Genomic DNA, 23,146 nt, shown 5'->3' on the forward strand with positions numbered 1-23,146 from the left:
GAATCCTGTCCCTACCACCTCCTGAGGGTACAGCTTTCAGCAAGTTATTTAAATTCCGTGCCTCAATTTTCCTCATCTGTAGGATGGGATAATGATGGTACCCAGCTCAAAGGCTTATTTCAGGGTCACAAAGAGCTAGGTGGAATGCACTTGGAATAGTGCTGGTAACATTGTAAGGGCTCTTCTTTCTCACCCAGCCATCATCATCATCACTGTGAATTTGAATCAGCACTCAATAAAATACTTCCAGTGATAAACTGATTTACCCCTGTTTTAAAAAACTGTTCCATTTTTCTGTTTAAGCCTTTGGAGGTTCTCTGCTAATTTTGCTAGCGTTGACAAAGCTTTGACTGACACCTTGGCAGGCTGTCTTTGGCAGGCTATCTTTGGCATGTGCTATAGTAACAGTGAGCCTCTTTTTCCATTCATTCATAGATACAAAGATAAATGTCTTGCTTACCTAAATTGTGCCGGGTAAAAAGGAAATCTTTTTCACGGAAAAACAGAAATACCTAAATGACTTAGGGTCATCAGAAGATTGTGTCAAAATAAAGTTGAGGTGTTTGGTGAGACTTGACCATTCCAAGGACTGTGCATGTTTTTTGCTGGAATTTCACCTTTAGTTGCAAAGGGATCTCCGATTTCAGTTGTACTACTTCGGTAGCTCACGTGAGACCCCGTCAAGTTGGTTGGCCTGTGTTCCAGCTGCTGAACTGAGCGTGGATCTGATTGACTGGCTTCTCTCAGCTGCTAGAACTGCTTTCTATTGCTCAACAGCTGCTGTGCTGCCTTCTCCCCGAGCACCGAAAAGGTTCTTGAGTTTATCATTTTAAGGTGTTCTAGAAAGAGGTGTAAGTATTATAAACATAGTTGTGATAAAATTAGAATACTGCTTTTAATTTCTAGAAGGTGGTGGTTAGCAAGACTCAGAAGTGGAACTGGAAGGAACTGGAAAGCTAAAACAGGGTCACACTGTTAACGTTCTAATACAAGTACAAGCTGCTTACTCCGTGATGCATCAGAATAGATGAGGAAACACCCTGTCTTACTCCCTATGAAAGCAGCGTCTTGATACGCTCCTCCTAACCTTCCTTTGGATTTCAGAGTGAGCGTCCTCGTGTATCCTAGAAAACAGACTGTGGTATTTGTGGACACATGCTCTGCAAGGCTTTCCTCTCCTTTTCCTAAGTGATATCTCTTACACCAATGCCAAAAAATGGAGCTCTGGCCTTGTGTACGGGCAGCGCGTCCTGAAAAATGTAGTAAGCGCCCTGTGATGGTGTAATTCTCTTCTATTATGGAGCCATTTTTTGATAAGTTTTTGGTTAGAGTAGAATATTAGTGAAGGTATAATCACGGGCTTGTAAGAATTTGGTTTTATGCCATGGCTTCAGCAATGCTTTTCACAAAAAGGCAAAAGTATTTTTTAGCAGGAGTTTGAACGACTCAGAATTCACAGCAGTACATCAGTCAGAAGAGTCAGCTTAACAGGACCAAAAATACTTTAGTCCTTACTTATGTGAGAGACTGATTTAATTCATTGTGTAAAATTAGTTCAAAGTGTCTTCCCCTTATTTCACATGCTGTCAGGGGAAATCATCATCTAACACATTAAAGGAGCGAAAAAACCGTTGACAAGGCACATCTCGTTGTTTAGAGTGTCAGAGTGGGCCATTTCTTTGGTGTAAAAAGTTGCCAGAGACTTTAGAAAATGTGATAAAAGAGCAGAATAAAGAGACATGAAAGTGTATATTAGTTGAACATTTTAAAAGGCCTTTCAAAATTTTTTGTAAATTTCTAGAAAGTAGAAGTCACCGTCAAGCAGTTGTAAGTCGAGTGGCTTAGCATTGTGGCTAAACGCTCAGGAGTCAAGGTTATGCAGACTAGGCTTCAAGTGCTAGGCCAGTCCCTTCTGTATTATGTGACATTGGACATGTTATTTAGTCTCTCTAATCTTTGACTTCCTCAACTATAAAATGTGAAAAATGGGGCGCCTGGGTAGCGCAGTCGTTAAAGCGTCTGCCTTCGGCTCAGGGCGTGATCCTGGCGTACCGGGATCGAGTCCCACATCAGGCTCCTCTGCTGTGAGCCTGCTTCTTCCTCTCCCACTCCCCCTGCTTGTGTTCCCTCTCTCGCTGGCTGTCTCTCTCTGTCAAATAAATAAATAAGATCTTTAAAAAAAAAAAAAAACTATAAAATGTGAAAATAAAATCATAGGACCTATCATAGGATTGTTGTGAGCCCTGGAGCCCTGGAGAATGTGTGTCCGGCTATTTTATTTTTTATTTATTTATTTATTTATTTATTTATTTATTTTTAAAGATTTTATTTATTTATTTGACAGAATAGAGACAGCCAGCGAGAGGGGAACACAACGAGCTAAGGTTGTTGTGAGCCCTGGAGCCCTGGAGAATGTGTGTCCGGCTATTTTATTTTTTATTTATTTATTTATTTATTTATTTTTAAAGATTTTATTTATTTATTTGACAGAGATAGAGACAGCCAGCGAGAGAGGGAACACAAGCAGGGGGAGTGGGAGAGGAAGAAGCAGGCTCATAGCGGAGGAGCCTGATATGGGGCTCGATCCCATAACGCCGGGATCACTCCCTGAGCCGAAGGCAGACGCTTTTTTTTTTTTTTTTTTTAAGATTTTATTTATTTATTCGACAGAGAGAGAGAGACAGCCAGCAAGAGAGGGAACACAAGCAGGGGGAGTGGGAGAGAAAGAAGCAGGCTCATAGCGGAGGAGCCTGATGTGGGGCTCGATCCCATAACGCAGGGATCACGCCCTGAGCCGAAGGCAGACGCTTAACCGCTATGCCACCCAGGCGCCCCCGGCTATTTTATTTTTTAAATCAAACTTTTCATTGCCGTTCCCCCAACATCCATCTAAACAACATAAGGCACACCCCCCTCTAGAAACGTGGAGCTCAGGGGACATCATGTTTCCCGTTGAATAGGTGTGATTTCACATATGGGGATAAGAATAAGGAAAATAGAAATGCCAGAATTGAGAAGAAAGGAAGATACATAATACAAACCCCGACTGCACAAGAGGAGTAAAAGACGAAGACTCTCCTCAGAGCTTTTCGTCTGGGGGGGAAAGCGAGCACATGGAATAGAGAATTATAAAAGTATTAAGGAGTAGAAATTCATGCGAGGAAAATAATCACTGGAACTAGAACAGATGGCGGGGCTGAATCTTATCAAAGGAATTGGAACTGAACCTAGAAAGAAAGAGGCGGGCAACAGGGCAGTGCTGGAGGCTAAGGCTTGCTAGCAGGAGCCAAAGTAGAGGCCGGGCTGACAATGTGTTTCTATGATCTCCTGAAGGGGTCCAGCTGACTAGAGTATGGGGACAGCTTGAGTGAGCTACCAGGGATGACAGAAGGCCAGGCAAAGGATTTTGAACCTGACATGTTAGAAAAAGATGGGAAGACTTTCAATTTTTTTTTTTTTTTAAAGAAATCTCTGACATGCACTGTGAAAACATCGTTTAACAGAGGTCAGTCTGATTGCAGGAAGTAGACTAGGTTAAATTACTGTTGGAGTAATCCAGACAGCAGTAGTGAGGGTCTGGATCCCAAGGAAGAGCAGAGCACCCGTGTCTGCACCAATGGCGTCCTTCCCGTTGGGGCAGAGGGGCTGCCTTCCTCCTGGCCTGGCTCACCCCGCCTCTGCTTGGGCTCCCACCCATTCCCATTCTCAGGAATGCCTCGCTTTTGATGATTCCTCCTCTCACATGTATTTGAATATTTTACCCTTGCTTTTCTTTTCAAGCTGCTCAGGACTTTCCCATTAAAAACAAAACAAACCAGAACCCCTCACCCTACCTCATGTCCTCCAGCTACCTCTCCATTTCTGTTCTCTTTATGAGCGGAGTTCTCACAAGTGTAGCCTGCTATTGCTTGCACCATTTCCATACCTTCCAACTCCACACCTCAACGCCACTGGCCCTGGGTGCTTGACCCCATCATAGCACTGGAATGGCTCTCACTAAATCCAGTCCTCCTCTCTTGTGGCTTTTAACCAGCATTTAGCACTGTTGACCGTTCTGCTGTCCCACACGTACTGTCTTGGTTTTGGTTTTCTTCCTACATATTGGGCCAGTCCTCTGTCTCCTTGGTAGTCCCACCCTCCTCCACCAGTCTTTTAAGGGTTGGATTCCTCAAGGTGGGGTCAGTGGGTCCTCCTCTTCTCACTTTATGGTCAACTCATAAATAGCATCCAGGTCCTTATGTCAGTTAGGATCTGTAGAAAGATTCTTATCTTCTCTAGTCCAGTCACTGAGATACAAATTCTGTTTCCATCTTCTCTTGAATGTTTCAGAAGAACTTCAAAGTCCGCATATCCAAGAAGGGCCTCATCATCTTAAACTTTAGTCTTTTTCAGTGCTCCCCCTCTCGGTGAATAGCATCCAGTCGCACCTTAGAGCCATCCCTGACATTCCCCATATCCAGTCCATCATTAAATGTCTCCATTTCCTAATTAACCCTCATCCACTCTGGTCTCTTTCCCATCTCTTACTCCTCAGCCAGTGGGCTCTTTTCAGAATGCTCCTGTCTCTGGTAGGAGCATTAAAACTATGAACTGGCTGCTCAGGCTCCCCTATTACACCCAAAGTCATTACCATGATAGCAGAGCCCCGCTTGGTCTGGCCACTACTTCCCTTCTGCCTCATCTGGTGCCAGGCTTCCCCAGCTCCAGCCACATTGTTCTTCCTGCTTACCATAGAACTTCCTGCTGTAGAGACTCCACACGTGTTCTCTGAATACTCTTTCCTCTTTTTAAGATTTATTTATTTTGGGGGCGCCTGGGCGGCTCAGTCAGTAAAGCCTCTGCCTTCGGCTCAGGTCATGATCCCAGAGTCCTGGGATCGAGCCCCACGGTGGGCTCCAGCCCCACAGTGGCCTCCCTGCTCAGCGGGGAGTCTGCTTCTCCCTCTGCGCCTCCCCTGTGCTTGGCCACACACACATGCTCTCTTTCTTGCTCTCTCTTGTGTGTGCTTTTTTAAAAAAGATTTATTTATTTTAGAGAGAGAGCGAGAGTGAGTGGGGGAAGGGGCGGAGGGAAAGAATCTTCAAGTAGACTTCCGCTGACCGCACAGCCTGACGCAGGGCTCAGTCCCATGGCCCATGAGATCCTGCCCTGAGCCAAAACCAAGAGTTGGACTCAACCCAACTGAGCCAGCCAGGCTTCCTTCTTTCCTCTTTTTACTGACTTGACTTCTCCTCATCCTTCAGACCTCTGCTCAGCAGTCCTTCATTCTCAAGGAAGCCTTTCTTAGCCTCTTAGATTAGATCGACTGTCCCCAAAAGGCTCTTAGAGCACCATGTTTGTATGACTGCTTGATTGTGTCTCTCTCGCTGGACAGAGAGCTCCACGAGAGCAGGGACGTGTTTACTCCTCGTGTCCCTGAAGCCCGGCACAGCGTAGGTGCTCAACACTTGTCATCCATCAATTAGACAATTTCAAAGGAACGTCTAGGGCAGAACAAGAGGATCACAGAAATGCCTCTAGCTTTCTAGATGATAGAAAATAGGATCCTTCCATCTGCAGCTGGGTGGGAGATAATTGGGAGGAGTCCCGAGGCCCCTCTAGACCCACACTCCTGGGGCCTCTGCCAGCATTGTAGAGCACAGAGCTGGTGAGTGAGTCATGCTGTGGAACCGGGACCAAAATACCTCCCTTTGCCTGTCTCTTCGGACCTTGGAATTCTCATTAATTTAACAACTTGCCTGTAGTTTTTAGCCCTGTTGTCCACTTCTTGAAATTCTCTCCTGTACTGCTTTTTCCTGTATTTTCTAAAATTTTTATCTTTTATCCCACTGCAAACATCTTGGCACCTCTTCCCATTCATTGGCTCCATCAGCGTACTCATTCCAAAATCCAGCTCTGATCTGGCACGCTCGCCTCTCATGGCTCCCATAAAGTCTGAACTTCCTGGCATTTCTTAAGAGGCACTCCGAGGCACTGCCAGCATCTCAAGTCTCATCTCCTGCCACCTCCCCATATGTCCCCTGCACTCGTTACAGCAAACCATTTGTTCTTTTATGCTTCTGTGCCTTTGCCTCAGCTGCCAAACTCCACTTTCTACCCCCACCTCCTTTACCGACCAGCCATTCACCGTCTCCGTGCTGGGGCGTGTCTGCTGCCTGAAAGCAGGGACTCAGTCACTTCCAGCCCGTTCAGACATCCCTTCCCGCAGTCTGCGCGTCCTTTCCTGGGAGGGCGCGCAGTGCCTCGCGAGTGGTAGACCTACTGTAATATTTGGAAAACTGCAAGGACAGTTCTTTTACCTTTAATGATACGTATAATAAATACTAATCTGAATGCCAAAGAGCGATTATGAAAAACTAGAGTATTCCTGGATAAGCATTCCCTCTTGAACTCAAACCTGTTGATAGTCAAAAAGTAAAATGTCCAAACGTTTATTTACTTTAATCACCTTGATCTACCCTGAATGTATTCTTTCTGTCTCGCACAATGGTGTTTCCTTGACACACCCTCCTAAAGTGGATTTCTAGTCCCGACCTGGGAGTAAAATGTTGTCCCACACTTTTAAGATGATAGCTCCACCCAGAAAACTTTGAGATACTTTCCTTCTTGAGGTGATTTTTTTTTTTTTCTTAAATTTACAAGAGGAGATTCTTACACCAGTCAAAATGGATGTGTTCTGAAACCGCACATTGCGGTCCTTTTTCATGAGCTGTTATGAAAGCCAAGCTTCGCGGCAAAAGCAAGGAAACACTGGAGGAAAGGCTGTTTTATGCATTTCCAGCTGCAGAAAGTAGTAACACTTCATGTGGGAGTGCTGTATTCATTCTAGAATTTCTCCCCTAGAGAGATAATAGGACATTGCTTTTTCAGCTTTCAAAAGGGTATTACAAACATTCTCTCCCAACACAAATACCACATTTGACCTCATTTTCTCACTCGGTAAACTGTTTTCCTTAGCGTCATAAGAATTATTTATGGTTGTGTTGGTGACATAATTTCCAATAAAGTTTTCGGGAAGATTTGGAAATCATTTCGTGCTTTCACTGGGATTGCCAGATGTGAAGGAGAATTAGGAATTAAACTGTCTGGCTTTGGCAGGTATTAGACTATGAAGTGCATTGTTGTACTGGAAATGAGAGTCAAAGGATAGGACTAAATAAACACTTGTCCTGGGTTTAGGAAAAAGTGTTAACAGTGTGATTCCCCGAGGATTGGTGTCGGGATTGCGCTTTTGAAATACTTTAAAGACGATCTAGGAAAGAGAGTGAAGAGATTCTTAGCTCTTCTAGGTAAAAAAGTAGAATCGATTGGCATAAACCAAAAGAAGGTTCCAGAACATCATGTGAGTGGGCCGAAGAGGAGCAGATGGGACCTCATTTTCAATCAATTCAGCTTTTAAGTAGTTCCTCCTTTCTCCACCTGATGAAATGCCATAATTGTTCTTTTGAAGGGTCCATTCAGCTGCGTTAATTTCTTATTTCTTATCCTCCTAAGCTATTTGGTTTTTAAATGTGTATTTCCTCTCTCCGTGTGCATATATCATATGTATGCATACATAAATTATTCATGTGTTAAAAAAATCTTCACAGATTTTATTTTATAATCTTTCTCTCCTTGCTTTGCTTTCATTTTTTCCTCCTCTTTAATAACTTCTTATTTGTAGACAGGTCATTTTGTAGGAATAATGTGGTAGAATATTTATTGTAAAATACCGACAATTTTATTAAAATATCTTGCATAACTTATTATATGCTATTTTTAGAATGAAAATGCCTCTTAGGAGCTTTCTTTTTAAAACTCAGTAATTGCTTAGCTCCCAAACAGAGTTAAAAATCTACCCACTGTATCCTTTTATGATTTCTAAGAGGTATTACTAATCTGCCTTTTAGTACCCATGGGAGGTGGAGCTTTTAAATGGCATCGGTGTGCCTTGTATTAATAGCCTTGTCTTGACGTTGGTGCTCTTACCACCGAAACGACGGCATAAACTCTGACAACTGTAGCTTCATCACTTTGTGAAACATATTACAAAATGATTTATTGGCCATTGCTTGGTATTCATGTTTGATTCTTAAAATTCAGTTCAAATCAGTTAAAGATTTAATATTAAATATTCATAATAAGAAATATTTTTTAAGCCTGCGAAGTATATCTATGACTCAGTTCATGAGCTAAGGCATGCATTTTTCATAAGGTCTCTGGAAAATAAAAATTATTTGGATTGCATAAATATGTTTAAATTTCATGTTTCATAGACTTGGTTAGTTGTCTGTGATATTAACTTTGATCTGGGCCATTAAACAGTCTTACAAATAAAAGTTTTTTTGTAAAAGGATAACCAGTTTGCTATTTTCCTATTGTAGACATTAACCTACATTTTGGTCCTTTAGTCGCTTATTTCTTCTTCTAATTTATTCCCCCTTGAGCATGATCTGATACTTTTCTGACCTGATTTTAGAATCTTTATCTTATTACTGTTTTAAAACAAGCCCCAAATTTAGCAGGAAACCATTTGCAAGATAAATTGGCTTAGAGGACTGAGATGAACACCAGCAGATTTACTTTCTCGTGTTTAAATAAAGTACTCATTTTCCATGAAGTAACAAATTTCACTTGCAGACATGATTTATCCAAATCTGAAGAAGAGAAGAAACTAAAAAAAGGATTATTCGAATTTTAGATTTGTAGGGAAAGCAATGTTGTTAGTAGAGAAAATAATGTTTTTAGTTATTTCATTTGGATTCTGAAAATGCTTGCTTAAATCAAGCCAGGCAGTGGCATAAGACAGTGGCTCCCAAGTCAGTTTATATTCTAGAAACATAATAGGAGATGACCCACAGCTAGGTGTTCTCCGCTTAGTCTGTGAAGAAACATGCGCTGAGTACCTGCCGTCTACCGCCCCCCCCACCATGTGGAAGGACACACAGACACACTGTCGTCGAAGAGCCCCCAGTCTGACTGGGGAGAAGCATGTACACACATACAAAGGCAAGTCAGGAAGAGCAGTGTTAGAAATATTCGTGGTACTGCGGGGAATATACCCAGAGCCAGTTGCTGAGTTTAGAACTGCTGGCTTGAGCTACTGCTGCTTGGTGGTCATTTCACATTTACAAAATAGAACGTTAGAGATAGTGGTATTAATACAGAGAAGGGTTTTGCGTGAAATCTCCCTGTTTTCAATTATAGTTTTAACTTAGATGTTGAAAATTGAAAATGTTTATCACTGAGGAATTTGTAGTTTAGTCTGATATCTTTAAAAATGCAGTGCGTTGACATGGTTTTTTAAAAGTAAATATTATAGGGCGCCTGGGTGGCTCAGTAGGTTAGGTGTCTGCCTTTGGCTCGTTTCACAATTTGGGGCTCCTGGGATCAAGCCCCGTGTTGGGCTCCCTGGTCAGTGGGGAGGCTGCTTCTCCCTCTCCCTCTGCCCCTCCACCTGCTTGTGCTCTCTCTCTCTCTCAAATAAATAATAAAATCTCGAAGAAAAAATGAATTTTATAACTTGAACCAATTCAGTCATTTACTTTGGTTGAACTAAATTTTGTTTTGAATTTTGAAAAGAGCCCAAGACTTAAAATTTGCCATATCTAGATATTCTATAGTTGACCATGATTATTCAAGATGTGCAGAGATCTTCAGAAAATTGTGTCAGTGCAGATGGATACTCCCTTAAGAACACCATGTGATATGCATGAAGATCCAAGTCTGCGAAAACCGACCAGTTGCACAACTATGGGATTTATTGGGAGACTCTTTTATAATGGAAATCTCTCTTTTATTAAGACGATTAAATGTTCAAAATGTGATATAGCTAACTTTTTAGGAAGACATCTATTAATTTCAGTAGGATTCACAATAGTACAGGGTAGATCTGTGTTATATACTGTATTTTGCCTATTTGGTTAAGGAGAGGTGGCATTTAATTGGCTCAAAATGCCCCCATATGAACCTGGTAAAATCTTTCCAGTGGGTGGTTAATACTACAGCATTAACCTACCCATTTGTAACTATGGTTGCCATCGTGTCTCGTAAGTTTTAAGGGAAAATAAAAGGACTGATCATTAGCTCTTATGTAATAGGCGGCTCTCCACAGTCCAGTCTCGATCTTGCAGTTCCTAGAGGAAGTCTGGGTCAGTCTGGCTTCCTGTGACTAGTGGCTACCCTCCCAAAGTCTAGTTTCTAGTGCTAGAAGTGCTGACCTGGATTTCTCTTGGTGGGGCAGTCATTGTGATGTCAACCATGCTATTTTCTCCATTCTGTGACCTTTTGGTTTATAACCGGGCCGGGGGTGAGGAGGGAGAAGAAGAATTGAAATGCCTGCTATGGGAATCTATTTCTTCCAGAAGATAATTCTTCTATTGGAATGCAATACTGATTAGCCACTCCCTTCTTCATTTTCAGTTCGGCCCTAGTTGCTAACAGAGGCCTTGCCATGGGTCTTCAGTGTCTTCCTAGTTCATCAATCTTTACACATACTTGGGATAGGTCTCTTTGCTTAAGGGAGACCATCTTAGATATTCAAGGACTGATAAGGTCTCTGTTTAATCTTGGGTTTTTCCATTTTCTGCTCTAGTTAAACACAGGCAAACCACTTGACCTCTGCCCCTCCTCTCATGACCAACAGAGGCCACCGACTCCGCAATGCAGGGGTCCCTTTCAGTCCTCTGAAAGGAGCAGGAGTGAATGGTCTTCACTCGGCACAAAATGCCAGCAGGGATGGGTTAGCTAAGAATCCAGCTCTAGCTAATCAGAGAGAAACAAGGGTACTGAGGGTGGAGCACCCACTTTCCCACCCACCTTCTGCCACAGAGGGGTGAGAGTCTGGGGAGGCCCGGCCTATAAGTACACCCCGTTTCTTCCGGCCCCTCCTTGTTTTAACTGTCTCCCTCCCTGATCTCTTTGTTCCAGTTCCTCACTCACCTAGGAGCAGAAGAAAGTGGAGCTAGAAAAAGATGCTGGTGTCATTCTTCTAATTTAAGGTGTTTCTTGGGGCGCCTGGGTGGCTCAGTTGATTAAGCCTCGGACTCTTGATTTTGGCTTAGGTCATGACCTCGGGGCCGTGGGATTGAGCCCCCATAGGGCTCCATGCTCAGCTGACAGTCTGCTTGGGATTCTCTCTCTCCTCTTCCTCTGTCCCCCCGCCCCCACTCACTCACTCTCTCTCTCCCCTCTAAAAATAAATCTTTTTTTTTAAAGGTGTTTCTTATCGAGAGGGTTTTTAAATCATAAAATTAAATTTGACTCCTGTTTTTAAGTTCTGTGACTCACGTAGCAGGATAACCAAATAGTGTGAATATTGTTAGCAGTGGCCACTTTCTAAAACTAAATTGTAATTTCTGCAGAAATCATGTGACTTCGAGAGCTCATCATTAAGAGCTTAAGTTTTCTAGGTTCACCTATAATTTCAAATCGAGGCAAGCCTATGTCTAAAGACTGTTTTTCTAAATCCCTTTGTATTCCTGTCATTTCTACCAAGGCATGATCATCTTGGGAAAATACCACACAGAAGTAGAATCAGGGGGTGAAAGGGGAGCTTTTGTAAGATGGCAAGTGAATAGTCGACCTTGATTTCTGATAATCCCGTGTTTCCATCTGATGATGAGTGAGTACACTTTTCAGTATATTTCCACCTTTATGAACATAGTGATCTTAAGCAATTATCTACTGATTGTCTTTTCCATTTCTAGTCAACAGTGATTCATTGATTTTTAACCGTAGAGTAAATCAGCTGGTGCTTAGGAAGGTATTAGAGTACCAGTGAGTCACAAAGGCACCTACTGACTCTCATTCACTCTCAGGAAGGAGTATGTAGTTTTCCTTCTCAGGGGAATTGAGTGTTACACTGCTTTGTAGCCATTCTTTGAATCATATAACATTACGATTTGACATGATTATTATTAATTGACTTGGGGTTAGACAATTCTCATATTTGGTTTTGCTTTCAGATTTAATGACATACAGGCTTTGAGAAGTGAGCAAATTCAATTTTTCTGGTGACTATTATAGCATTTTCTGGTGACTATTATAGCGTAAGCCGTCAGAGTACAGTACTATGCAGAGAATATGAAGTTATGTCCTGATCTCTTGCTGATTTTGTAAAGTATTGCCAGATATGCTCTCTGACCCAAGCCCCTCTTCCCCATTCCATATTCTCCATTCTCTCTTTTCCTTTTCTTCTCTCATAACCAAAGCAGAAATTTTAGGATGCATTCATTTATTCAGTAAATAGTTATTGAGGAATTATGTGCCAGGTTAGACAGGGGGAATGCAGTGGTGCATACCATGGACACGGTGCCTACTTTTTCACAGAACTTACAGTCTAGTGCAGGGGTTGGGAGGCGTGATGGTTACAGATCCATCCTATTGCCTGTCTTTGTAAAGAGTTTTATTGGAACACAACCATACCCACTCATTTACATATTATTGGTGGCTGCTTTTGCACTATGATGGCAGACTTGAATGATTGCAACAGAGACCTTTGGTCTGCAAGGCCTAAAATATTTACTCTTGACCCTTTACAGAAAAAGCTAACCAACCCCTCTTCCAGTGGGTATGGTGAAGAAATTAAAGTGCAGGCTGGAGCCCGAAAAGCTTTATTAACCTTGTTAAAGAGTATAAACTCTCTTGAGGGAAGTGGACCAGTGGTGGAGTATTGTAAGCAGGGAAAGTAACATGTCCCTATTTGGATTTTAGAAAAGTCACTATGGTTGCTATGTAGAAAAAACAATGAAGAGCAAGTTAAGTGCATGCATTAGAATGAGAAGCACTCGGGCATAGTGGTTAAGAGCCTGGACTCTTGAGCCAGACTGCTGAGATGCAGATTTTGGCCTACCATGTACTGATTTTTTTTTTTTTTTTAAAGATTTCATTTATTTGACAGAGACACAGCGAGAGAGGGAACACAAGCAAGGGGAGTGGGGGAGGGAGAAGCAGGCTTCCCACTGAGCCGGGAGCCCGATGCGCCTGGGATCAGGACCTGAGCCAAAGGCAGACACTTAATGACTGAGCCACCCAGGCGCCCCTACCATGTACTGATTCTGCTGTTAAATAACTTCTCTGTCAGATTTTCTATCAGTAAAATGGGGGTGGTAATCACAGAACCTAACTCTTGGCAAAATAAATAATCGATATATACAAAGCACTTAGAACAAAGTATTTGCAGTCATCACTATTATCACTGTTGTAGTAATCCTGCTAAGGAGTGAGGGTGGTCTGAACTAAGGCGGTGGCAGTGATGGAAGCGGCCAAATTCAGGAGCTGTAAAGACAATAGAATTGACGGGTGTCAGGGATTGGTTGGACGTCAGCTGGGTAGATCAGAGAGCAAGAAGTTGAGGATGAAATGTAGGTGTTGGGTTTGATCGGTTGAGCGGATGGTGGTTCCTGTCCCCAAAGTAGGGAAGAACTGTAATCGAAAGAGGTTTGTGAAGTGAGGTAAACAGAAGTTCAGCTTGGGGTGTCTTAAGCTTAGGTACTTGGTTGATGTAAATAGAAATCTAACATGGGACTAGATTGACATATAAGTAGATAGAAGGTTGATTGATACAAGTAGATGTAATAAGATTGATGTAAGTAGACATTTGGGAAGCAGCCAACTGTAAGGATTAGAGATGAGAAGTGTGATGTGGGCTGAGGAAAGGGATGTAGGAATTGTCAGTGTGAATCTGGTCATGGCACTTGGATAACGCAGAACGAAGCTGGAGTCTTAGAGAACTATGAACTATGAAGAACACCAACAGAGGAGGATCAGACAAAGAACCCGTAAGCCAAAGAAAAGATCTAATTTGGAGGAAGATAAGCATGAAGTTTAAATCCATTAAATATTCTCTTGTCGAGGTGGGCGAATTTGAGAAATATTTAAATTTGCAAGTTTTGCGTCAGCATAGGCCAGCCTAAACCATAGCGTGTATTTCACAATGGGTCTTCCATGTACTGCGATTTCACAAACGCCATGTTCCATACTCTTCCAGTATACACTGTGCTCTTTATGGAATATTAGGCAATGTAGAGTGGTTGCTCTGGCGACAGATGTTGACATCTGATGACCCATTCAGTCTGCTTTTCTGTATTTGACATTTCCTTCCCCTCATTTTTTACCTCCCCAGTTACAGACTCACTGGAGTCTTGATGTGAAAAATTGAAGTGGGGGAGACTGTCTTCTTTATGTGTTATACTTGGTTCAACATCAGTAGCTTGGGTCCAGTATCATAAAGTTTTAGAAAGATTTTTCTATTTTAATTGGCTTACAACACTGCCACAACACTTTTGGAAAGAGCCGGGAGCTACGTTGGAGAGTCAGTAGGGCTCACAGGTTAGGCTGCAGCTAAGTCCTTGCCACTTAGGTGTGTGATGATAGAAGGCTGATCCAGAAGCCTTATCTACCTTATAACACATGCCTGAAGAAAGGTATCACATTTATATAATCAGGCTGAGTGTTGCATTTTATATTTAGTTTTGTGTTATAGGAGGAAAAACTTTGAAACGGACCAGAAAGATTATTAGGTGTACTGTCTGACTCTGCTTCTGGGTTATCTTGCCCTCTCCTTATCTTTGAGCTATTTACAGTGCTAGAAACGACAGAATACTGATGGTAATGCAAAAGATTCTCATCCATTGAAATGGAAATTGTGTCCAGTGGCGTGCAGTTGGTTTTCGCCTTGTGGATATTGACCAGTGTTACCAGTTTTGCATCTATTTACAAACCCTTTGCCGTATTCTTGATGTTTAGATATTTGTTCTTTGGATTCGCCTTCGAACCACTTTATCACCATACAGGTTTCCTTTTTAAATAAGGGATCAATTAAACTCGATGTCTGATGTTAAAAACAATTGTTTTGTTACCTACACACATGTGTGTTTATACGTGCATATAACACCTCTAGAAAGATTCCCAAAGTGCTGGCTGTGATTGCCTCTATAGGAGAGGAGGCAGGAAAATGTGCTTTTCATTAGATGCCCTTTAGGGTCCTTGGAATTTTCTATCATATGCTTATATTACCTAAACAAATAAACTTTTAAAATTCCTTTTTGAACTCCCCCAAATCAATCCTTAGCTAGCCCTTACCAAAACTTCAGCTAAATTCACATTTAAATTAACTGGCTGGGTGATGGACACTGGGGAGGGCGTGTGTTGTGGTGAGCGCTGTGTGTTGTTAAGACCGATGAATCACAGACCTGTACCCCTGAAACAAATAATACATTATATGTTAATAATAATAAAAAAGACAGATTAAAAAGTAATAGAAATTAATTAATTAACTGGCTGTCTAAAGAATCTTCGTTTCTCAATAAGCTCCCAGCAGATAGCAGCCTACATCTCAATGTCATACCGAACCCTTTTCTTCTGTACTCTTTAAGGTCAAGTTTTTAACTTTACTTTTCAAGATAACTCTAAGACCGTAGACACATTTTGGTCAGATGGTCCTAATTCTGTTATGAATCTATGAAGGCCTCCGATAATCTCAGTGTGGAGTGAAGGCGCAGACCCGGCTGCCTGTTCTGCAGTTTTAAGTTCTCCTTGCCTCTTCCCCAGCTGAGCATACTCAGTAATCCTCTTGGCTAATTATAGCTAGCAGCTCTTCCTCTGAGCTAGAGGTTCTCAAGCTTGGATGCATATTAAAATCACTTGGGGAGCTTTTAAAAATGGGAATGCCCAGACCAATTAAATCACGAAGTCTGGGGGTGGGACACAGACATCAGTATTTTTTAAAGTCACTGAGGTGATGCTAATATTGAAAAACGCTGCCCTGTGCGAAGAATGGTACTGATTCAGCAAAAGCTTCACATTGGATACCTCAGCAGCAAAAGCACTCGGGATTTCTGACCGGAAGATCTGCAGGGGTGGTGGTGGGAGGGTCCACACAGACACGGGAGACAGCCCTTACAGAATATCCGTATGCACCAAATCTGGTTTTCCTTGGGCTACCTCTGGAATGGGGCAGACTAGGTATTTGGTTTAAAGGCCTAAACTGACTTAGTTAGTCTTTACCATATTGTTTTTGTTTTTTTAAAAAAAATAGTTCTGAATTCAGCTAAACTCTCGCTGAGTAGAAAATAACCGACTATTGAGTGCCTATCCCCGCCTTTTCCTCTGCCGTTAGAGGCACAAAGCCAGCCTCGTGATGGGTGCCATCCAGTACCACTGCCACCATATGGCTGTATTACTGACAGGTAGTTATATTTATCATACACCGGACGTCTGGGAAAACCACATACTGTACATGACCTAGTAAATGTCTGTTTTTGTCAAAGCTCCTAGAACCCCAGTGCTTTAACCCATAACAATGTGCTTTATTAAGAGGTCTTTGATAGTTAGTTTTAGAAGGAGAGAGGTTAAAAAAAAAATGTATCCATTCGTTTATTTTGGAATGGTAAGGCAAGGAAATAACCTATTTCTTGGGATGTCCTCCCCCTGCCCAGAAGATATCTCTTAACGGAAAGTCCTGATTAATAGCCTGCTTCTGTTTAACATTTTAAATCTTTTTATTGTTGCCTCAGCCTTTTATTAAACATGAAAATTTGTATCATAAACTCTTCTGTGGTTTGCTTTCATGTACTCATTGTATATCCCCCTCCCTTTTGTATAGGAAGAGAGAGATGTCAATAACCCCATGCCTAACCGAGGAGGCAATGGATTAGCTCCTGGGGATGACAGGTTCAAACCTGTGGTGCCATGGCCCCATGTTGAAGGAGTAGAAGTGGACTTAGAATCTATTAGAAGAAAAAACAAGGCGAAAAATGAACAAGAGCGCCATGCTGGAGGAGATAACCAGAAAGACATAATGCAGAGGCAGTATCTCACATTTAAGCCTCAGACATTCAGCTACCGAGATCCTGTGCTACGTCCAGGGGTCCTTGGTAACTTTGAACCCAAAGAACCTGAGCCTCACGGAGTGGTTGGTGGCCCTGGAGAGAACGCCAAGCCATTGGTTTTGGGACCAGAATTCAAACATGCAATTCAAGCCAGCATTAAAGAGTTTGGATTTAACATGGTGGCAAGTGACATGATCTCACTGGACCGCAGCGTCAATGACTTGCGACAAGAAGAGTAAGCACATCCTCTTCTTTCTAAAATTGGGGCAACTATTGTTTTGATAGATATTTAGTTAGATTGTTAGAAGGGAGAAAATATTTTTGCCTTTATTTCAAGGAAATAAAAGGCTCTTCGGTCTGCAAAATGGCCAGGAGGAGGAGATCGCTTCATTTATGCCATAAGATTGAAAGTATGACATACAAAATTCTGGGGGTTTGACATCAGTGCTGCTCAGATGTGGTCCCTGGACTGGCACCAGTCTGTGAATTTTTTGTTACCAATCCACAGTGAGAAGGTGAACTTGTACCAGAGTGTAAACCAACCAGTAAATACTTTGTTTAGTACAGTGACAATTTTTTAATAACTTTCTCGATGTGTTGATTTTCATGCTGGATCAAGCCCCTTGGAATAATAACAAATAGTAACACTGCTTTAGATGTCTCCTGTAATTACCTCGATATTGATGTTTCCCTTAATTTTTTTCTCAGTACTACACCTGATAATCAGAACTCTCTGGGTCTATGCAAAAGAAGCACCCGAACAGATAAAACCATGGCCTAAACTTTCAAATTATTTTCATGTAGTTTGATTTAAAATAAAGGATTTCCAGCTCTTTTGGTAGACAGTGGTTATTGAATGAACTCAAAGCTTTTCTCTTTCAGTTTATTTAATAACCAGTTCTACTCCTATAGGGATCTAAATAGGCTCCATTAACATGGGTGCAAATTTAATTCTGTGCTACTAGAAAACTCTCAAAATGTATTCGGTTGATGTATTGTTAGTGGTTAATGTAATCTTTGTCCTAAAAGGTTAACACCTTTACGCACACACACTCAGACCCCACAGCAGCGTCTGACCACTAAGAAAGATTCTATACCTAGTAAAGTGCTACTCAGTAGACATTTTTTTCTTTTCAAATTTTTGTTTAAATTCTAGTTAGTTACCATACAGTACAATATTGGTTTCAGGAGTAGAATTCAGGGATTCATCACTTACATTCAACACCCAGTGCTCATCACAACAAGTGCCCTCCTTACGCCCATCACCCTTCTAGTCCGTCTCCCACCCACGTCCCTCCATCACCCCTCGGTTTGTTCTCTGTAGTTAAGAGTCTCTTATGGTTTGCCTCTCTCTCTTTTCCTTTTCCCCATCTCACATGTTCATCTGTTTTGTTTCTTAAATTCCAAGACTTTGGACCTTCAGATATTAATTCAGAATGAGAGGGGGTGAATAAAATATGCCAAGAGAGTAGAGGGAACAGAAGTACAGAACCATGATGGGGAGAGGGGTTAGAGCATCTCAAGGGACTACGAAGGAGGAATCCTGGAGCAGTTGATTCCAAGTCAAAGTAGAGGCTTGCCTGGTCATAAGGTTGCCAGATAATTTTATTAGCAAATAAAAATAGAGGACACTTGGTTAGATTTGAATTTCAGATGAATAATGAAAAACGTTTAGTATATATATCGCAAGCAGTGTATGGGACATACTTATACTTTAGAAAATTGTCGTTTGTCTGAAACTTGAATTTAACTGGGTGTCTGTTGTTTGTCTGAAACTTGAATTTAACTTCCAGTGAGGGGCTAAGGGTGGTTATTACGGAGCTAGAACTGCCATGCAAATAGCCTTTAGGACCCGTGTGAGGCTCTGCAGCTCCTGATCTGGAGTGTGTCCCATTTATCTAAAATATAGCACTTAAACATACTGTTTATCTCTGTGACAGAAGGTTCTTTGAGAACCTATCAATGGCATTCTCCCCACTGAGGAGGGAAGGGAGGGGGAGAATAACGTATATTGACTTTCTACTACATGCCAGGAATTAAGTAAGAATTACTTAATTACTTAATTCTTACAACCAAACTGAGAGTTTTTAGCTATGTAGGTAAAGTCTGAAGCCTGGAGCTCTGACTTCTGTGTATTCGCCCAGCAAAATGGTAGAGTGGTGGTTCAGCCCAAGGTGGTTTGGTGCGAAAGCCCTATCTTTCCACCACATGTCACCTCAAGGTAGGTCTTTCCCTGGGAGATATGCCTCCGTGCCATGTTACAGTCAGTGGGTGAGCTTAGTGTAGAAATGGAGATTTTTAGCATGTGAGCTATTTATAAAAGATAGACCATAAAAACACCAATATAAATCTGGCTGATTTTTCAACATAAGAAATAGGCTAAGAAAATCAAATGACCTACAAGACAGAGAAGTTCACGCCTCTGTGTCTCTCTCTCCTTCACCCCACACATCCATTCTGTCTGCAAGGCCCCTAGCTTCTGCCACCAAAATATGTCTCAGATTACTTCTGAGGCAAGTTCTTTCATCGCCACTGCCACCATCCAAGTCCAGGCCACCATCTTCTCTCTTGGAATCCCGCAAGAATCTCCTTCATGGCTTCTCCATTTCGACTTCTGCCTCCTACCTTATCCGCACAGAAGCCAGTGTGGTATCTGAACCACTCAGTTTGAGCTTATCTGTGATTCTTTGCCTTCCTGGTGCACTTAAAGTAGAACCCAAACTCCTGAGCAGCTGTCGCGACCCTTCTCTGCCTTGACCTCCTCTTGTTACTGTGCTCCTCGCTCACAGCGCTCTAGCTGGGCTGGCCTTTCCCGGTCTCTTTGCCTGTGCCCTTCCCTCCTCTATGAACACTTTCTCCCTTCCTGGGGCTGGCTCCTTCCCATTCTTTAGGTCTAGTGGAACCTCTCTATCCATGCTGTCTAATCCATGCCCTGCTTTATCTTTTAACACTGCTCTCTGGCCATTTCATTCATAGTACATATCTATTTTATGATTTATCAAATTTATATAGGTATTGGTTTATTTAGTTGTTTATTGACTATCTTTCTTACTACATGATAAGGTCCTGGGAGCAAGTCCTGTTTTCTTCACCAGGTACTTCCAGTAGCTGACACCAGTTGATGAATATCTGTTGAGAGAATGAATGAATGAATTAATGAATGGAATCTGCTAGGGTTCCAACCTTGACTCCATTACCAGATGTGAGATCTTAGACTAGTTACTTACCCGCTCTAACCCTCGGTTACCTAATCCTTAAAATGGGTCTAACAGTACCTATCTCCCAGGATTGCCATTAGAATTAAATGATGTAATAGGCTAAAAGTCTTTTGTCACAGGCCTGCTGGTTAGAAACGTAAGTGTTCTTGAATTATTATTATTATTATTATTATTATTATTATTGTCATCACTGTGGCACTTTCTTCAGGTCACATACCTTCTTGTCAAAATTTTAATGTTTTCAGTTATTATTTAACTTTGAGGTCCTCTGTTGCCTTTTGGAAAATGCAAATGTCACGCACTGCCTTATCTTCATCATCTCGCTTCTACTTGTACCTTCCCTCTCCTGTCGTAAGTTTTTTAGACACACCAATTGCTGCCCAAACCCCCAAACTCTCTGAGTCCTCCTTGGTCTTATATAACTTCCTTCCTTCCTTTCTCTCTCTCTTCTGTCCTTTCTTTCTTGCCTTCCTCATTGCATCCCTCTTTCCCCTTCTTTTTCCTCTCCCTTCCTTCCTTCTTCCATGCCACACATAGGCTGATCACTTGCCGTGTTCTTTTCTCTTGCATAAGTACTTAGAAATAGGTTATTGCATGTTTCTGTGTGTCATTCCTGTAAGTATGGTGTCCCCGGCCAAACAAAAGGACCCAAGACTCTAAGCCCCTCTTCAAACTTGTAAGCTAGTGGGAAAACTTTCTTTTATGCTTCAAAATACTCAAGCATTATAACCCCCAGAGAGAGAGAGTGCATGCAAGCTTGCAAGCTTGAGAGCGCATGGAGGGTGGGGCAGAGGGAGAGAGAGAATCTTAAGCAGGCTGCACCCCCAGCTTGGGGCCCAGGCGGGGTTCGATCTCACTACCCCAAGACCATGACCTGAGCCAAAATTAAGAGTTGGATGCTTAACTGACTGCGCCACCCAGGTGCCTCCACCACCACACACCCCCCCTGCTCTGAAACTTTTTAAAACTGAATCCAGATTTTTTTTCCCCAAGATTTTATTTATTTATTTTAGAGAGAGAGTGAGCGCTTGAGCAGAGGGGGAGGGAGACTGAGGGAATCTCCAGCAGACTCCATGCTGAGTGCAGAGCCCATCATGGGGCTCGATCCCACAACCCCAAGATCATGACCTGAGTCGAAACCAAGGGTCAGTCACTTAACTGACCGAGCCACCCAGGTGCCCTGAATCCAGATTATTTTTTAAACTCGATTCTTTCTCATAATTAAAAAAAAAAGAGAGAGAGAGAGAGAGAAGCTTCATTCCTCTTTGAACACTGAAAATTCAATGTAGAATAAATAATTTCTAAGTAGAGTTATTCATATATTAGGATGTGGATAGTCTTAAGAATTTAATCTAAAATAAAAAGGCCAACAACAAATAAAACTTCCCTAAATTTTACATATTATCCAATATGTATATTAGCACTTTTCTCCTTTTTCTGGAAACGTATTGAAAGCATAGCATACATCCATATCGCACACACAGCCTCCCTCATGCTCGTCCCGCGTGGGGAATATGCTACACAGAGCCTACGAGAGACTGCACCTCTGGAATATAGGCCTTATCAGCCCTGTCCTCTTGCATCCATCAGACATTTATTCATTTATTTTTTTAAAGATTTTATATATTTGAGAGATAGAGATTGAGAGAGAGAGAGAGCACAAGCAGGGAGAGCAGCAGGCAGAGGGAGAGGGAGAAGCCGACTCACCGCTGAGCAGGGAGGCTGCCATGGGGCTCCATCCCAGGACCCCAGAATCAAGACCTGAGCCAAAGGCAGACGCTTAATCGACTGAGCCACCAGGTGCCCCTCCTTCAGACATTTAAATGAGCCACCTGCCAAGCCTGGAAACCAATCTTTGGGGCTATTTGTCCAGCTGTGACATCTGACACTGTGGTTAACTTGTTTGTTCTTGTGGCTGTTCCATAGTCTTTTCAGATGAATGTTCTCTACCTTAGAAACAAGAGAGAACTGCCCAGCTGCCAACATGACTCATACTTATGTATGTTACAGCTTTGAATTACATGTACTGGCTGAGTAATTTACTGGCTGTTGATTGCTTGTTAAAAGAGTGAGTAACTGTATTTTGAGTGAACTGGAGGCCTACTTCTTTTTTAGAAACTTGATCCAAGAATGACTTCACCTGCCTTCACACAAATTTCCTATAAAAAACACATACAGTTTTTTTCACAGTTCAACAGATATCAAGTATCTCCAATAAGCAATGCGCTGTGCTAACCCATCAGTTGACAAAATACTAGTCCTTGCCTTCAGGGGGCTCCGCATCTGCCCCTGGGGAGAAGGGAAAGAAATCCACAACAGGAGAGTCATAGGAAAGGGGTGAGCAAAATGATGTAGTTCAGAGGGGGGAGGGGCACGTCAAGTTACAGGAGTCGGAACAAGGTTGAGGGAGGGGACACCAGGGCTGAAGCCTGGAGGATGAGTTTGGTCTTCCCAGGAAGAGTTACAGGTTTAGAAGACATAAAGGCAGGCAGTGACTAGGAAAAAAGCGAGTGGTAGAGTATATACTTGGATCAGGAAGTATGTGTAGAGAAACTGGTAGGATAAGTAGGGTCAGGTTTGAAGACCACAGGGCCACACACACAGTCTGCTGGTTGGTGGTCAGCAAAGAGCCTCCAAAGGTTACACAGAGAACCTTAGGGGACTATCGGACTGGTAAAGATGTCGAGAATGGATTAGGGGGTGGAGACCCGTTGGAGGGTTAGTGGCTTAAGAGAAGGAGCTTCAGCGAAGGTTCCGGGACCAGAAAAAGGAGACTCAGTGTAAGAGAACAGAAGAGTTAGAATCAGTAGGCCTTGGCAGCTTGATGGAGTGGAAGGAGGAATCCAAGACAAATCCAGTGCTTGGAAGGGCGTAACACAAAGAACGGCGCTGTTAACAGGAGAGGGCGGTTGGGATGGAGCAGGCCCAGTGACCTAAACCGCTTCCCTGGCCAGCTTCAGACGAGTTCACGCGGAGCCCAGCAGCATGGGGAGCCTGCGTGTGGGGAAAGGTGGAATGATCTGTTTGTGAATATGTTAGATTTTCTTCAGATAAAGCTCCAGATTTTATTTCCCCTGCTGAGAACTAACTGCTGATGCAAATACATGGAAATTATTC

General features: G+C 42.4%; 1 protein-coding gene across 4 annotated transcripts in view; it reads left to right on the top strand.

Moving 5' to 3' along the window:
- Positions 1-23,146, top strand: part of GALNT7 (polypeptide N-acetylgalactosaminyltransferase 7) — a 140,425-nt gene that overhangs the window by 59,217 nt on the left and 58,062 nt on the right. For all 4 annotated transcript variants that reach the window (XM_040626439.1, XM_040626438.1, XM_040626437.1 and 1 more), the window contains exon 2: positions 16,586-17,046. In XM_040626439.1, coding sequence (XP_040482373.1) covers positions 16,586-17,046 — 461 coding nt within the window. The remainder of the gene's footprint in view (positions 1-16,585; positions 17,047-23,146) is intronic.

The sequence above is a fragment of the Ursus maritimus genome, unplaced genomic scaffold, assembly GCF_017311325.1.
Source record: "Ursus maritimus isolate PB19 unplaced genomic scaffold, ASM1731132v1 scaffold_11, whole genome shotgun sequence".
Lineage (NCBI taxonomy): Eukaryota > Metazoa > Chordata > Mammalia > Carnivora > Ursidae > Ursus > Ursus maritimus.